Source organism: Manacus candei, unplaced genomic scaffold (genome assembly GCF_025592945.1).
Source record: "Manacus candei isolate 608988 ecotype Guabito, Panama unplaced genomic scaffold, ASM2559294v1 h1tg000034l, whole genome shotgun sequence".
NCBI lineage: Eukaryota > Metazoa > Chordata > Aves > Passeriformes > Pipridae > Manacus > Manacus candei.
In genome coordinates, this window is record NW_026138082.1 from 10,584,460 (window position 1) to 10,602,530 (window position 18,071).

Here is an 18,071-nt window from a genome sequence, read left to right on the forward strand (position 1 = left end):
TCCCCATCTTATCTCACTTGGAATGGGAGGGATCTCCTCTCCTTTCAGGGACTATAGGGGTGACCTGCATAGATAGAGGACCTTTTATAGGACTCATTTTAGAAGAAAATATATCATGTTCTGAACAGTCATGAAGAAAGAACTCTTTTGCGCTACTTACTTCACTTGCTACAAAGCCTTGTCTAATAAATATTTTTTTTTAATAGTCTGTGTTACCACTACAAGTCATTGGGAATTTTTATAGAAACCAAAACTTTCTTACACCATTATGGCATTTTTGGTCACAGCATAAGTCTTCATCCTGGACTAGGAAGCAATTGAGTTGAAGCAATTCAGTTGAATTACTGAACAATGGTGTCTCGTTTCTACATAAATTTTTTCATATCAGGAATTATGCATGAGCTAGCCCAGTCAAAGTTTTTTATTATTTTCTGCTGCAGTCAGGCTTCTCATGATAGAAAATACTAAAGGAAGTTATACAGAATTAGAAAGAAAGTATCATCCATTTTCTTCCACCAAAAAATGCCTTACTCTCCAATTCCACAATATTCAGCATATATTCAATGTGCTGAATGGGAATATGGACATCAAATACCCTCAGAAGACTGGATTTAAATCCAAAACTAAATCTGCTGTTTGGACAACCAGATTAAAAAGTCAGACCTGTTATTTCATGAATGTGTAGCAAGTTTGTTTTGTGAGTGCATTCTCTGTCCTCTGTAATACCATTAACGAATATTCTTAACCTGGCTTCTCCAGCCGCATACATAAATGCTTGTTTGTGCACAGATTATCATGGCACTTGTAAAATATTTTTTTATTAAAATAGCTATCTAAAGGGTTGCAATATTTTTTAATAAATTTTATTACTTTTGTTTTCAGTTTATACAGTTGCATTAAACCCATCAAAATTGATGAACATATTTTTGTGGATTTCCATCAGCAGAAATTTTCACCTCATACCACAAGTAGTTCTGAAATCCCATGACATTTAGTGGTGTAGTTTTATTTCCTTCAGTTATTCAACTACAGTAGCAGGCTACTGAAATTAGTTAGCTTATGATATTTGCATGTTTTGTTGGTTTTATTTTAAGAGAAAGAGAAATAAAATACCCATAATAAGTTTTATTTATTTCCTGAGGACTTTCACTTACACAAGTAGGCACTAAACATTTGAAATAGACTTTCCAGAGCACAACAGTAAAAAACTTAAGAATTTGGCTTAGTTTCATTTAAAACTGTAAAAATTGACCTTGTAAACATTTCCATAGGAGGTAGGATACATACATTTGACAGTCTGTCAAATATGAGATAGTAAACAGTTACTCTGTGGTCCTAATAAATAATGAGCAACACAGGCATTAAATAAACCTTTTTATAAAAAAACCAAAACAAACAAACAAAAAAAAAAACAAACAAAAAAAAGAAAGAAAATATATAAGTGAAAGACTAAAATAACATTTTTAATAAATTAGGAATAGATGCAATAATTTCTTTACAACTTAGTTTTGTTTGCAAGAATCAGTGACTCTTTCTGCTTACCCTAAATTTCTGACTGAAAAGCTGTAATGGTGAGAACAATCCTGAGAGATTCACAAGCAGGACCCAATCTAAATATAGCTATTTTTTTATGTGTGGATGTCTGCTAATATCACTAAAATGGCTCCTCTAACACATATATGTAATACTTTTATATTCCACCAACTTGAAAGGCCTTGTCTTCATAGCTTTAATGTCTGGAGTTGGAAATTAGGCTTAAGGCACTGACATGTTTCTCCCAGTTAGGTTCCTCCAGCAGCTGCTCCCATGAAGACAGTGTTGATTGGTGGTAACGATGACACCATGTCTCTGCTTGGTGGGCCATGGACCTCCAGATTTTCCTGAGAAGGGAAGGGACCAGGTGTTCCATACATACATTGTGAAGAAGATGTGGTTTGTAAGTTTGAAGCTGCGGTGAAAAAAAAATTACCATCATTGCAAGTTTTCAGTCTATTGAATTTAACAGAAATTACAATCCATTTTCATTTGATGGAACTTCTTTTCTACCAGGCACATCATCTGAAGGATGGAAATTTCTGATCTTCTGTGCAAGGTTAACAGGTAAGTAGCGGGAAGATATAATCTTGTGGAGAAACAAACAGTGCCCTAGTTTATATCTTCCATGTAACCCTTTTTGGAATGTGAGATCAAACTCAGCTGCCATTTGTATAAGGCATATACCAAAACAAACCCTTTGCAGTCAGGTATTTATGCCTAAAATTCACTGTCAGTGGGAGCTTTGCCTAACACACTCAGTTGTTGAAGCACAGGATGGGGACTATACCACAGGAAGTATATACCTAGACACCTCTGACCCAGGGTTCATTTGATCTGTTTGACAGTGAGGATCCTTAAGAGACCTTAGAAAAGCCCAGTCTGTTATTAGTTCACTTAATAGTTAGAAACTGTTTTCTAAACCAGATTTTTCTGCAATTCAGGCCAGTCATTCCACTCCTCATGGACAGTGGATCATAGACCTCCTTATGGAAGCAAAGAGTTATTAAACCAATTGTCCTGCAATTTTAAGGAAAACACATCTTATGATAAATCTGAAGTAGTGAGCTATTTCATCTCTATATTGCATTTTATATCTTATATATGTGAGCTACAATTTAATACTCAACACTTGCTAGGATGCTATAAAGTTCATAGCTGTTCCTCAGTTGTTGGCTATACTTACGCATAGGAGTCCGGCAGACAATTGATGGTGAGGACTCTGTGTAGTATGAGCCCGTTTGTTTTCTTCCACTGTCATCCAAGATATTCAGTGGATCATGTATATCACTGTATGATGGCAGTGATCGAATGCTGCTTACACTGCTTATTACAGAAACATGCTGATCCACCATTGTTCCAAGTCTATGAGATTCTGGATAATTTATGCTGTTTCCATAATATCCTATTGAAAGAAGATTGAAAAAAAGACAAGTGAAACTACTGAGTAGGTTAGGAGCCTGTGATAACCTTGGACAAAAAGTACTTTAGAATAAGATTATTTATGTACACATACAGCCTAGTAACATTAGAAACATGTGCAATGATTGATTCAAAATAGAGGTGGTAACATGGAAACAAAAAGATGCTAAGGGTTCAGTCATGCCTTCAGCACAGAAAATTGCCCTTCCCTTCTAAATTCAGAATCAAACATAGCCTGCAACTGGTGGCTGTAAGAGACACCATGGGGAGCCCTATCCATAGTTCAGTGCTCCCTTTTGAAGCTCACAGCCAAGGAAGGTATATATGGAAAGAAAATCTGCAGGGTAATACGGACTTACTGCATATACAAATCCATATAAAAGTAACGTTTCCACTGTGTCTTTCCTCCAGCAGAGGGAGATGGAGGGCCAAAGTCCCAAACTATTGCTAATGCACATTTTTATACTTTGTTTCATCATCCTGACCCTGTGACTAGAATGGTCCATTACGCTGATCCCAGAGGTAAACTATCTTATGTCTACTCTGTTTCATAGTAGATGTTTTGGGGGCTTTTCAAGAGATCATTAAACGACAAGGCCATGCTGCTTTTGCGTCCTTTGTGCAAGACGTGGTGATGGTACAAAAAAGGAAGATTAGCATAGGCCAGCAGATGCATTTGAGGTCAAATTAGGATTCAACAGAGGAAAATAAATCCTTAAGTAGATTATTAAGCTGCTTTACACCTCTGTGTGTCATCAGAGAAGTGGAAAACAGGAATGTATAAATAAGAGTTGAACTGCATCTTTCATAGAAAAGTGGAGAAAAAGTATTTTACTCCATCAAGGAAAGAGAAACAGAAGGGAAAAAGAAAATATATATTAATACCATTGGAAGCATTAGCAGGATATGCTGCTCCTGGACATGTAGGCACTGAGTTGTTCAAGAAATTGAAACTCCCAGTATTCAGAAACTGCATATTGTGTGTGTCCTGAGACACGTTTGAGGGACCATAGCTGGAAGGGGATCTGGCATTGTATGGAGACACAGCACAACTGTTGCTGAAGTAGTCTCTGGAGAACTGCTGTTCACTGAAGGCATTGAATCGGCTGTGCTCTGCTCTGTGGTCGTAAGCTCCTGAAGTGGAATGGGCTTGTGTTCTGAACATAGCCTGGTAATTGGAATTGTTTCCGTAGTAATTCTGATTAGTTTGTGACAAAGTCTGATAAAGAGGTTCTGAGTAAGAAGAGCACTGTGAATGTGTCGATAACACGGGACCTACACTTGGAGGTCTCACAGCCATTGGCCCCTGGTTGATAACACTTCCTCGGCTGACCATGGCTGGTGAAATAGGTGGAGTCATGAGGTGGCCAGTGCTTTGAGACAGCTCCATTTGATCTGGAATAAATAAACATTAGCCATGATTAGCACCCATACTGCAGTACTGCTGTTAAGGCACTAACCCTCTAGCGAAGTGTACATTACTATTTGAAACTTTTACAAAAGATATACATTAGCCCCCACCTATACAACTCACAGCTTTTAATCCTTGGCTACAGGCTGTAAAGCTTTCCCCTTTCATTCTCCAGCTTGGAGACGCTACATTCAGTGGGAAACTCCAGCAGTTACAATCCTCTTGTGCTCCAGATGTTACTGTTCATTCTCTCCTCATAAGAAGCTCACCAAGCCAAGAGGTATAAGATAGTTTACCACTTTTCCAAGAGGAACTATTACTGGCAGGGTAATTACAATTGCTGACTTCTGTAAATCACAGAAGGTGAGCTCATGAAATGTTGTTTATAAGAGCTCTTTATAAATGCATGTGGTCATTGCCCCTTCTACAGCAACATGTTATGTGAACTGAAAGACTAACAAGCAAACTGGGAAGGAGAAGCTGGAAGAGTTGATACATACCTGTCAGCTGCATGTTCTCGCTGTCTCCAGTGGTGAAGGAGTTCAGACCGGAAGGTATGCTGCTGGGCTGGCTAGCCGACAAGGACACATAGGTTTGCTCTGCTAGACACTCATTCTTGACTGAAGTGTCACTGGGCAGAGGAGCAGCTTTGTTACGATTTGCTAGGAAGCAAGAGCTTGGTGATGCAGTGAAGGTGGCTTTGCTTGCATCTGAAGGAGTAAATCAAAGCTCCTGTTGGTTGTTATGTATGCTCATTGCACATAAATTTACTGCTAGCATATAGACAGCATATGAGCTGCCCAATTTGTTTGTATCTTTGGTTGATTATTCTAAAACCCTGTGAAGTCTGCATATTTTGCATGTAGGCAATGAATACAAATATTGCTCTAGTCTTGATCTTCCTGGTGAAAGTGTTGGTATCATTTTCCCTGACCATAGATCTATATCGCACAGTGTCAGCTCTTTACTGAAGCTGTCGTAGTGAAGGTATGAATCAGATTTATTCCCTTGAAGTAAATTTCAACAATGAAGCAAAGTAAATTGCACTAAGAGCGAATCAGGCTCAACACTTCATCCTAAAGAATTAACAATGGGAACTTTAGAACGCTCGAACTCTGTTTCATGTTGGTATCTAGAGAAAAGCATTTGTTATACTCAATAATTCTTTGGTTTTCTGCAGATTATTGATAAAGTCAGTTCTGTTATTCTGCAGTGGAAACCATGATTCTACCTTATGGTTTCCAGTATTTCACCTAAATACCCAAGGATAAGGCAACTGGCACATAGGACAGGTTTTTCTCTTGGAAGCTGAACTAAAAGAAGTGCAGCACCTACTGTCAGACAAAGTCTATGCAAGTTTCTTTCAACAAAGTGCAGATTTAGAGTTGATTGCTGGTGCTAATGTTAATAAAGAAAAATTCTGCAGAACTCAGTGAAGTTTCACTGTCTTTTTAAGGATTAACTTGGACCAGAACTTGATCCAAATCCATCTTCATTCTTTTGATAGCAAAGAACTTGGAGCATATAACTTCAAGTTGTCTAACTTGGAAGAAGTCTGATAGATGGAAAATGTTAAGGATACTGTTTTAAAATAATTTTATTTCTCTTTCACATACTAGTACTTCATCCAGATGATAAACAGGGCTCCAAACTTTTGTTCCAACATTGCAGGGATATTTGCATTTTGGTAACATTTCATACATTCCCAGTTCAAGATGTAATTACATATTAAGGCTTTGGAGAAAAACTGGATTAGGAATTCCTGCCCCTTCTGCTGCTTATACCTGTTTTCACATTTCAGCTCATGGCTCTTCGGATGTACCTACAAGTATATGTTGCTTTCAAGCAAATTTCAGTGATCCATTGTATTCACAGGCCCACAAAACACTACAAAGTGAACCATGCTGGGAAGGTGTGAATGAATTGCTGAGTGAATGGTCACAAACTTTTCAGGTGAATTTGACCATGTTGCATATAACTACAACTTCAGGAAAACAGAGTAAACTTGCTTCTGTTTAAAGTTAAACAAATACATCAATTTCTAAAAGTACAGAAGTATATGCAAAAGGACCAAGCTCTAGTTACCTAAATTCTTCATGTATTTGTCCAGTAGATTCTGGAGTTCTTGTTCTTTGTCATTGTTGAACTGTGTCTCCATGGCAAGCAGGATGTACTCATCTAGTAACATGCGGATCAAATGAAAAGAACCTTTTGGAAGAGAAAGAGAGAGAGTAACTGAGTTATCTTTGTGACCATCTCTCTCTATTCTACAAGAAGCCAGGGAAACAAACAAATAATTGTGGACTTTAAATGACCTGGCAAGACCAACAAGGAATAGTGCCTAAATTCTAGCTCTAATCTCTCTTTGCACTGGCCCACCTGGCTCAATTGTTTACTGTCCTGTAGGCTATTTGACCACTAATTACATCAAAGAAAAATACTGATGAAAGTGAGACATGCTTTAGACTTGAAGAGGGCACACAGTGGAGTAGATAAGGCCGAAGTCTGCTAGAATGCCTCTGCTCTATTTCTGTTTGTCTTGTGCTAAATAACCAGACAATAACTGGTGAAGTCTTTGACCTTATTTCAAGGATATATCACATTAAAAAGCGTGTGTCCCTAACAGCCATTTCAAATACCCTCTGAATTTTAAATAACAATGTACCTATGACTAAATTTAGGAAATTATGTACTAGAGTTAGTTTCACTTGTTCTACCATCTACCATTTTATGAAAGATTCTTCCTGAATGTTCCCAAAAATGTAAACATTTCTGAAGATGGATGTGTGAGCCTTAAATTTTAAAAGCCAGAAACGCTGTTGAATTGATAATCTGCTGATCCCGGAATTAAATGTGTGGTGACTGCCAAATTTCTCTTGCTTTTATTAAAACATATCATGCACAAATCTTCTACAAAACAGTAATTTTTTACCAAACTTGATCCACAGGTAAAACTAATGATTTAAATCTTCTGTCTCCTATACTGAGCTATGCAGTTACACTTCCATTGCCATATTAAAGCAAACAAAGCTTTTACCACTTAAATGACAAAGCAATATCAAACAGCAATTAAAAATGTTTTAAAAATGAACATGTGACACAGGTCACCACCAAAATATTGCTATAGCATTTAACATGAAATGTTAGTTTGAAAAACACATTACACAGCATTTGTGGCTTTGATCAAAGCATCTTTAGATTAGGACAGGTTCCTCTGTTCAGGAAAGCTGGTAAATACTGGCATATATGTACAAAATATGATTGTTTTATAATGATCAGGTACCAAAACTTGATGCGTTGTTTAGGGTTAGATTATGCATCACTCGAGCACCAAAAAAGCTCCATTTCAGAAGGAAGTCTTGAGCTCTCTTCTTTAAAGACCTCCCATTTTGCTTGCTTGCCTGAAAGAAAATAGTAAAATACTGTTAAATATGGTAACCTGCTTTCTGCACACAGGAGAGAAGAACTCAATATGTTTGAGAGTTCAAGGAGTCCTTGACTCAGGCTAATGTGGCAGAGTGAATCAAGTTGCTTGATTGACAGTATCTCCTTAATGTGTGTCCTAATGTGGTAAAAAAGAGCAAGATTCTCCCTTTTCAGTGCAGAGCTCGTAGAATGTCAATGTTTGATGAACAAACTGCTTACTGCTTGGGCCTTGATATGCCCTGAAGGTACATAGATTACCTCATATTCTAGTACTAAAGGTGCCAAGTTGTTCTATAAATATAAGGCAGAAAGAAAGAAAGAAACTCCCCCTCCTTTTGGCACTATGTTATTCCACATAAAGAGGGAATAGAAATTAGTCCTTGTACTTCAATTTAATCTGTATAATACTGGCCAGACTTTCTCTTACAGAATGGTATGTTTACTATCATGATGATCAAAGTGATGCTTTTAATATTGCTCATTTCATACTGTCACTTTGCTCTGGCAGTGATTTGTTCGTGTAGTAACATATGCCCTGTTACTTTCTCAAACACCAAGCAGAAAGAAGTTGTTGTGCGAGTTTGACAGTAGCCACATTTTAGCATGAACAGAAGGCAGACAGCAATGGAAGGATTGCATGTTCTGTCAATTATTAGCTTCTGCTTAGTTGACCTAGCTTCATATCAGAACTTGCTGGTATTTCTCCCCTTAACTACAGGAAAGCAATGGTAGGAACCTTACTTGTTAACTTTAATAATACAGAAGCACATAGTAGATGCTGAATGGAAAAGTGCTTCACCTTTTCTGCCTGACTTGTTTTATCAGAAATTTTCTTCTGAAATTGTGGAATGAATTTTAAACCATAATCATTCAGTTCTAAAATAAATTGAGATTGCTCAGCTTCAGTGGGAGTTTTTTGACTAGGGACTTGTGTGTAGATAGGACTTGCTTTGGCTATGCTGCCCTTAATCATCCAGAGCTCCTCATTGTGCTGTTCACATATGTCAGCAAATGTTAGGAAACTCAGAATACTTTAAAAAGAAAGAAACTGTCACTGTCTCCATTGAAATTTGGGAAAACAGGTAATAAAAGGAAAAATGGCATGCCCATGGTTTTCCTGTACATGGCAGTCACTCTTCTGCCAGTCGGTCAATGCTAACTGCACTGTCTCATCCTTTTACATCCACTCATATCAAGATGCCACCTAAAATGATGGATAAATTATTACATTTCCAGATAGAACAAATCTGATGAGGAGACCTGTGTTCAACTATTAGCAAGCAAAGTGTAACATCTTATTCTGCTAGTTTACAGTTATTAGAGTCACAAATTGGTTAGATATCTCATACTTGAGATATAACTCAGAACTCCTTTATTTTGTTCTGAGCTGTAGTATATTAATCCCTGTATAACTACATGCATATAAAATAGTCGTGATGATAATGCATCTTGTAAATTGGAGCCGGGCGGGGGAATCCCATCAAAACCATCAATTACTGTGTTAAGCACCTTACAATGCTACAAAACTGTATCTTTCATCCTGATATGTAGAAATCCTTCTGGAGGTTGGCTACTTCTGAATTCACCTGCTGCAGTAACCTATATCACATACAGTACCAAGCAAATGCCATGAAAGAAATAATTGCTTCTCTAAGGAATAACTTTTGCTCACCTTACTCACTGAGAAATACCTCTGTGATCCTGCATGCACACAGATTCTGGAAGGGTTTCTTTCATGTAAAGTTTATGAAAGTGTTGACTTTACTGTTTTAGTTACAGTATTTCTTAATTGGTCACACATGCAAGATTGTTCAACAGGCTCAACATGATTAATTAGATCTAACAGCACTGGAATCTTTCACACTTCCCTGTTACAGCAAGGAGATGGGGTAGAGATGAGAATCCCATGTGGGAAACCAATAGAACTGCATAAGGGTCTATGTAAGGAGTAAGGGGAGTAGGATTTGTTCTTGGGTCAGGCAGAACATTTGAAAGGTACCTTGATAACCCTTTGCTCAACCACAGTATCCAACCATTCAATAAATGATTCCACAGTGGCATTCTTCTTTAGAAGGTCCTTCAGTTCTTGGAACACTGTAATAGAGTCATCTACCATGTAAAAAGGAGAACATATCATTGCACACTATTCTGAACACAAGAAAAAGCCACTCACCAGCCATATGACAATATTGTAGCATGGAAAGGAAAAGCAAAGAATTAGAGCCATGAAGAAATAAGTAATTCCCCAGCAAAGCAAGCAGACACACATCCATCAGTCATATATATTTTAATTACTTAAGCATTATAATGACACGGGCTGTAAGACAATGAAGTTTTACAAGAAAATAAAACCAAAAGAAGATTATATTTTTCATTCCTTTTAAGATTCAACCTTGAAAACCTTTCTAATACTAAGTTTAATAGTAAAGTTTTATCTGTAATGTGGCAGATTTATAGTGTCTTAAGTTTCCCTTAAATCTTACAAGTTTCTCACTATGTTACGCAAAGTTAACTTCCTCAATTCCCATTTTCAAAAAAGTGCCTGAATGACCAGTTATTTCTCTTCTCCTTTTCTTTTTTAACCAGTGTAAAAGAAGACAAAGAATAAAATAAAAAACAACTACACAAAAAGTAGAGAATGGGCAACTCAAAAATGTGAATAGGATTATGAACCATTAAAGAGAACAAACATTCATTATCAACACATTGCTATTCCTTTCTGCTCTCCAAACTCTGATCAACATCACTCTTATGACAAAAGGTATCTTTTTAATGAAAAGGCTATATCTATTTTTCAACAACTGGTATGTATTTGAAAATTAACACCCTCAGAATTTATACTTCGCTCTGTTCTGTGTATGAAAATAGCTGCTGCACTAAAGAGAAAATAATTTATTTAAGATCAACTTGCATAAAAAAACCCCCTATTCATTAAAAAAAATTAAAATATTCATTACATTAAGCCATAATGACATGGAATTTTTGAGACATCTTTCAGGAATTGATCTGTGCTAATATCCACATTTAATTACATCAAAATTTCAAAAGAGATTTGGTTGCACTTAGCAACTGACATGTAAATTAATTTTTCAGCAACCATTTAAAGTCATCTAGCTGGGATGACTTCCCAGTACAAGCTTTCTTAAGCTACTGAAGTTAACAGTGTACTAGATTACAGAATGCAGTGTCTGTGTGTGCCTTGTCTCAGTCAGTCCAAGTAAAATAGTGTGGCATGGAATGAAATAGTGAATTGTAACGATACAAATGTATCACCATGGACTTACATTCACTGTAGACCTCCCCATCAGAGTCTGTGCTCCCCGAGACTGCAAGGAGTGCCTGAGAACCAATACTATTCAAATCAACTTTTTCAATATCTGACACCATGGAATTCACCACATGCTGATCAAACAGTGCTGGCCGAGCAATCTGCAAGAGAAAGCAAGGTAAAATGTGGCTGTGGTTTAGCCACATCAGGCAGCTAAGCACCACATGGCCACTCAGTCACTCCCCACCCTGTCACGGAATGGGGGAGAGAATTGAAAAAGTAAGAAAACTTGTGGGTTGAGGTAAAAACAGTTTAATAACTTTTAAAAAGAAAAAATAAAACCAATAACAATAATAATAAAAAGTAAACAAACAAACAAAACCAGAGAAAAATACAGTCCAAGACAGACAAGTGATGCAAATGAAGACAACTGCTCATCAACTGACTGATGCCCAGTCAACTGCCCAAGCAGTGGTCCCCTGCCAAACTTCCCCCTAGTTTTATTGCTGATCATGATGCCATATGATGTAGAAAGTCCCTATAGTTAGCTGGGATCAGCTGTCCCAGCTGTGTCCACTCCCACCAACATGTGCACCTCTAACCTACTCTCTGGCAGGGCAGTGTGAGAAGCCAAAAAGGCCTTGACTCTATGTAAACACTGCTCAGCAGTAGCTAAAACATCCCTGAATTATTGACAGTGTCCAGTACAAATCCAACATATAGACCCATACTAGCTACAATGAACAAAATTAACTGTATCCCAGCCAAAACCAGGACAGACTCACACCTGGGGATCACCTTAAGTTTAATTTTACTATCATGATTGGATTTTTTCACAGATCAGATAATGTTTCCCTTTCATCAGATTTCTAATGCTCTTCTAATGTGCCTTCCTATCAGATCATCTTCACAGTATCACCCACGTGCTACTTTTGTCTTAATATTTGTGAAAGAGAAAACCAAGTCAGGATGAATATATGGTGCATTTATAGTCATTCATGAGGACAACCACCTCAAAGCCCAAGCTGTTAGCAGTGAGCAATGCTCAAAAGGCATTGTATCCTTCTGTATAATCTATAAAACCATCACCTGGAGGTGACTCCTAGTTGCAGATACCTGCAGCCAGACAACACAGCCTTGGAGTCCCCAACTCCCTGTCACTCCCATGTTCCCTTTTTGCTCAAAACTCAAACAGAAATAAGCTCACTAAAGAACATCATGGACAAGACAGCAAACCTTTGCTAAGCAAGAAGATCATCTGAAATTTTCCAGTTTGGAACTAAACCAAATACACACGCATTCCACTTCATCATTTGATTGCCAAAAGTTGCAGTGACGGCTGTTCATTATAACCATGGTCTTTGCTCTCTTTTCTACTACAAAAATTGGAAGTTTTGGTCAGATCTATTTATGGTCACTTCCTTCTTTCATGGTTAAAAGTACAAGATGTAAGCCTTCCATGGCTGAAGGTCAACCTTGAAAAAATAATGCATTATATCTCATGGCCAGAAAGCTACACTGAATATAACTAACAAATTTTTGATGTATAGTCTTATTCTGTTTACCTGTGCTAGGTGTAAGAATGACGTCTGTCGTTTCAGGGAGGAAACAAATCTTCTTGCAATAGGCAATTTCTTATCTGTTAGGTTTTCTGGTAGATTTTCTAAAGAGGAAACAACCCATTGTTCCCAGTTTTTCGCAAAATTCCTTATATCTGCCAGTAAACTATAAAAAAAAAACCAAAACATGGTTTAGAGAATCACCAATAAAAATTGTCTTGCATTAGTTTAAATAATTGAGTTTCAATCTATGACTAACTTATCTATTAATTACTCCTCAGGTATTACCGAAAGGAAACAGGAAATGACCAATCATTTAGCTAAAACTGAAAATATATTGATCTGTACCTCCTCAAGAAAAATTGTAAGCCAATTGGGACATTAAAATACTGTGTAATATTTTAAGGTTGTCCTATAGGTGTCCTCAGAGCTGACAGTATTTTGTCATACATACTCTACTGTTCTAAAAATGAGTATAAATACTGTGAGGATATAGAATTACTGCTATTTACTTGGAATATGCCTAAAAGCCAGAATGTATTGTGATTATTGTCAAATACCTACCTTTCTGGCATTTCTTGCATTGTTGCAGGGATGAGTACATCTGTAAGAACCTTCAAAAATTTAACAGAAAATTATGTCAAGCTTCCACTGACCATTTATTCATTCATTCATGTCTGTCGTGCCTACTTAGATTGTAAAGTGATAAGTACAGAATTTTTTTACAGAATAAAGCCATTTAAGCTATTGGCCATATATTTATATACCTAGATTTTTCCAGTCACTATTACATAGGAACATATGAGATATTTATATACTGATAGCTCCCATTCTTAATGTATGTCAGCATACCGGTAAAACAAGAAGAAAAACAAGACATCCTATCTCACATGTCCTCCAGTAGGGAAATCAGCAGAAGTGAGGTGCATATACACTTCGGCTTTTCTAGCATCACCAAGTCTCTGTAAAGTAGATACCCAAGCATCTCCCAAGTCTTTGAGTGCTGTTGACTCTTCTTTCTGCCAAACTGGACATGGCAATGAAAGCATTCAGAGTTCAGCCATAGTACCCTGTAGCTAAGTATGGTGTGGAACTCTTTTTGCAAAAAATGTGCCATCTGGCATGGCCTTTGGGGAATGTTATTGTGGAGGGCAAAGTTGTTAGCCTATATCACAAAAATCTCTTTTCATTGTTAATGTAAATGGTTTGTTAACAATCCAATGTAATTCCTCTTTCCTTTTGTCACTGTGCTGTCAAGAACATCTAACATGATTATTAATAAGAAATAGTGAGAGACAAAGAAGAGGCACAATAGTAAATTTATGAACTTTTGAGAAACTCTGTCTTATTCAATTTATAACATTAAATCTTTATCATGAATAAAGTTAATATTGAATCTATTGAGACAGCACATTTAGAGCAGGAAAAATCTCATAAACTCAAAGTACAATGTAATCACTACAAGTAAATGAGGCTTAATGGCTCATCTCCTGGGTAGTAATTATGATTCTCAATGCTAATTACCTTTACTTCCGTGTGGTAACTAAAACACTACTTCTTACTTCACAGATTGGTATGCTTCTAAGAAATACATATTTTCATCATTTCTGGATTTTCCCCCATATTTTTGGACAGTAAAGAATGACAAATAGATTACAATAGGCATCAGGGCTAAACAGCCCCAAGTCTCTTGCTTTGACAGGTTGGTGTTTACTGTTATGCCAATAGTTATTTCTTCCCATAAATATGTGATATGAAATCTGTTAGAGAGACATCTGTATGACAATCCTTTTCTATTTCTATGACATATCCTATCAGAGGAGCTTAAAGTACTTTGCAGCTATTAAATAATGATCTGATCTGACTTTTGAAACGAAAAACTTAGGAAACTTTGGTGGCATTATTTATTTGTTTATTTTTATTTCCCCCCAGTGCACTATCATCTAATCCAGACCTTACAACACTCGTAAGTTTCACTTTGTTTCAACTATGTTTCAACTTTGTTTCATGTGATCATGCCATGAACTAGATCAAAGAACTCACATGGCTTAAAAGCTCTGCAGACAAGTATTACTTAAAAATTTTTTTTGAACCCAAACCAGTTCACAGGGGAGCAGCTTTTCCGGTACATCTAGCAGCACAGGAACAGATATGAAGTGCAGCAGGCAGGAGAGGCAGGAAGATTTTAACCCAGTATTGTTCCAGCTTCATAATATGAAACCATGGCCTGATATAACCTGTGAGTAGCAGACTGGCATGTGGAATCACCTCATCCATGTGCCACAGCCTCTCTTTGCTGGTAGAAATTACAGTACTCTTTTAAGTGAAAACAAGGCTTCCATTTTCATCCAGGATTACCTTAGTCAGCCTTTTCAGTGAAGCACATGAACATTTCTTTTAGCTACATTCAAGCAAGTAGGTCAGGATTTCATTGTTAGTGTGCTACCTGTGGTTACACAGCGAGTGTGCAGCAGAGCTGAGACTGGAGTTCAGCTCTTACATGTGCCCATTTTATTTCTTTATTTCAATGATTCCCTTGCCAATTTACACAGCAGAGGCAGAAAGCAGTCATGGCATCCTGTTATTGTATGTTTTTACAGATACAAAAGCTGTAATGTGGTTGATATTATCCATGTAGCTAAATGCTTAACTTACCTTATATAGTATTGAGTCACAGACACAGAAGATGTCAATGATGATGGGATTTTCAAGCAGGGGAAGAAGATGATCAGGCATTCCTTGCCAAAAATGTAATAAGAAATGTTGAATCTAAAGGAATAGACAGATTCATAGACATAAATAATGCTTTCTTGTTTCCCTGTGCATATATACCAAGAATATGTGTTCAAACAACCTTACCTCTTCGAAGTTCCCATTAATTGCATTGTCAAGGACACACTGACAGTGTGTTTTGTACATCATAATAAGAGTATCTACCTGTTTTGGAAGGAAGGAAGGAAGATAAAACTGAGTTTCTTAGCTCTCTCCTTTACCGCTATAGTGATCTAGGTTTCTGCTTTCTGTAGCTATTTAAACACACAATATAAACTATATTGCAATGCATATCCACAAGTAGGCAGACTGTATATCCAGAAGTGATGAGGAGGGCACTCATCTCTAGTTTTATCAACATTTTTAAGTCATTATTAGTCAAGCATTATTTAAGTCAAGCATTTATGTTGTTGTCAGAAATGTAGCATTTGAACATGTATACACTGTGAAAATGTAGGTATTAAAGTAAGGCAATAGTCAGATTATCCAGTCAGATGGTAAAGTAAATTCACCTTTCTGAAGCTAAGATTAATCCCAAAGAGCAGTGCAAGTTAATCATTAGGCTACTATAGGCGTCTATGAGTGTTCTGAAACATCATCTACTTGGACAAATGAGAAAATAGCTGCCAGTCATTTGGTCAAAGTTTAATCACTGCCTTACATGAACTGAACTTTAAAAAGCAGAACTCCCTTTCATCTCATCAGGCTACTTTATCTGAGTGGAGTGCTCTCTTATTCAAAAAAAAAAAAAAAGGCAGTATTTTTTAAAATTTGTAGCAAATTCTAAGACAAGAAATACACTAAACTATTTTAAGAAAAGAAAAATGCTATCAAAACAATTTTTTTGGTCCTGAATCACAGAAAAGTTGTCACAGCTTGTGAACTTCTCCAGCAAAACACTATCAGATTTAGCATGAACTTAGTACCATCTAATTGCCACAGATTTAGCATGCAGATTTCTTTGAAAGTAGAATCTTTCTGACTTTCAGATCTGCTACTGTAACTATGTATCTTTGAAAAACAATGGCAAAGTGTGAGATCTAAGAACATTTTAAAGAATTGTTTTTGAAAGGGGTTGATGGAAGTTTGAAGTTTAGGTAAGTTTTCTTCAGAAACATTAAATGCAGAAATTACCCATCTATTTTATTGCAGAATGCTACATTTATGGACTTTTCAGACATTTCAGGTGCAAGAAATTTCTAGGAGTTTAATGCAGGAGTCAAACCTCATGTATGGACTGTCTTCAACAGCGTGCCTAAGTATCTTAGGTTCAATAATCCTTGGTCAGATAAGGTGAAGGAGGGGAAAGATGGTAAGGAAAGAAAGCAGGAAATAAGAGAATTCGAAATGAGGAAAGAGTAGCAAGGAAGGAGAGCACAGGAGATACACTCAAATTCATCTCTCTTCCCAGTCTCCTACAACTCCACAAGTCTGTCCCCAGACAGTCAGGCACAATGCTGCTGATTAAAAAATGAAGGGGAAAAGAGCTGCAAATTTTTCTTCATCGTTGGAGCTGTAAAAATCAGTTTTGTTTACAGTGCTGTGTTGGGTTTGCAAGGAACCTCAAATGTTCTTCAGATTTAAATATTATGAGACTGTTATATATGGGAGAGATGTCAATTCACTGATGGAGGCTATAGCAACAGGTGGTGCACATTGCTGAGTACACCTGGGCTTTCTTTAGAAACTGTAATATTTTCAGCTAAGATGGCTCCTTTTGTTTAGCTTCTCACTACAGGAATCCTAGGCTTCACTACTTTCCTAGAAAAAAGCTTAAGAGGAAGGGCTCAAGACCAAAAAGCTTTAAAGCAACATATCTCAAAACAGTCACCATCATGACCTGCACTGGAGGCTAAATTGGAGAGTTCACAATGTCTATCAAAAGGTTTCTAGAACAGTTCAGGGATGTAGCAGCCTGTAATGTGACCAGAAACAACACAGACATAACACACGGGCAATGAGTCAAAGACATAAAACATGAGAGAGATACTTTTAACTGAAGAGTTATACTTAGGATACGCAATACTAAATATTGATTTGAGGAATGATTTTAGTAATTAAAAAAAGCCCCAGGTGTTCAGATTTTCGGTCTCTTTTCAAACAATGAAAGAGAGTAAAATTCATCTAATTATTTGTTGTGAATTATTTGTTCTGTTCTAATCAGAACAAAAAACTTACCTTAAATCCAAAGGTATTTGGAAAGAATACAACTCTCAGTTATTTGTTTGTTTTGCTCTCCCCGTCTTACATACCATCAGTTTGTAAAATACTGGGTCAGTTAATAGGTAAATAATTCAACCACCTTTCCAGTGGAAAGCCGGTTAATCGGTGTTAGTAAAGGTTTGCCCCCTCTATAAATCAGTCACCTCTATTTGATTATGGACATTTCTGGCTCTTTCATGTCAATACCTCAAAGGTTAAGATACGAAGAAACATTCTGTGGCAAATTTTTGATCTTAAAGTCGGAAAAGAAGCAGCTCACATTTTACCTTGTCTTTAGAAATGCACCCTTGAAGCAAAAGGTGTTGAGCACTTGGAAACTCTGGGAGGAGTGTTCCAGTTTTGGAACTCAGAGAATATTTACGAGTAAAACCACCCTGAAACAGAAAGGAAAAAACAGAAACAGCTAATATCGATACAACTGAAACCAACAAATCATGCTAAACTTGTATATTATCTC

The 18,071-nt window shown here is 36.9% G+C and overlaps 1 protein-coding gene across 1 annotated transcript in view; it reads right to left on the reverse strand.

The window, feature by feature from the left end:
* Positions 1-1,155: 1,155 nt before the first annotated feature.
* Positions 1,156-18,071, reverse strand: part of RFX6 (regulatory factor X6) — a 35,286-nt gene continuing 18,370 nt past the window's right edge. The window contains exons 7-19 of the mRNA XM_051792156.1: positions 17,881-17,988; positions 15,479-15,556; positions 15,275-15,388; positions 13,184-13,233; positions 12,626-12,785; positions 11,077-11,221; positions 9,792-9,901; positions 7,650-7,767; positions 6,452-6,574; positions 4,867-5,076; positions 3,841-4,350; positions 2,720-2,938; positions 1,156-1,948 (exon numbers count right to left, since the gene is read on the reverse strand). Coding sequence (XP_051648116.1) covers positions 1,782-1,948; positions 2,720-2,938; positions 3,841-4,350; positions 4,867-5,076; positions 6,452-6,574; positions 7,650-7,767; positions 9,792-9,901; positions 11,077-11,221; positions 12,626-12,785; positions 13,184-13,233; positions 15,275-15,388; positions 15,479-15,556; positions 17,881-17,988 — 2,112 coding nt within the window. The 3' untranslated portion in view covers positions 1,156-1,781. The remainder of the gene's footprint in view (positions 1,949-2,719; positions 2,939-3,840; positions 4,351-4,866; positions 5,077-6,451; positions 6,575-7,649; positions 7,768-9,791; positions 9,902-11,076; positions 11,222-12,625; positions 12,786-13,183; positions 13,234-15,274; positions 15,389-15,478; positions 15,557-17,880; positions 17,989-18,071) is intronic.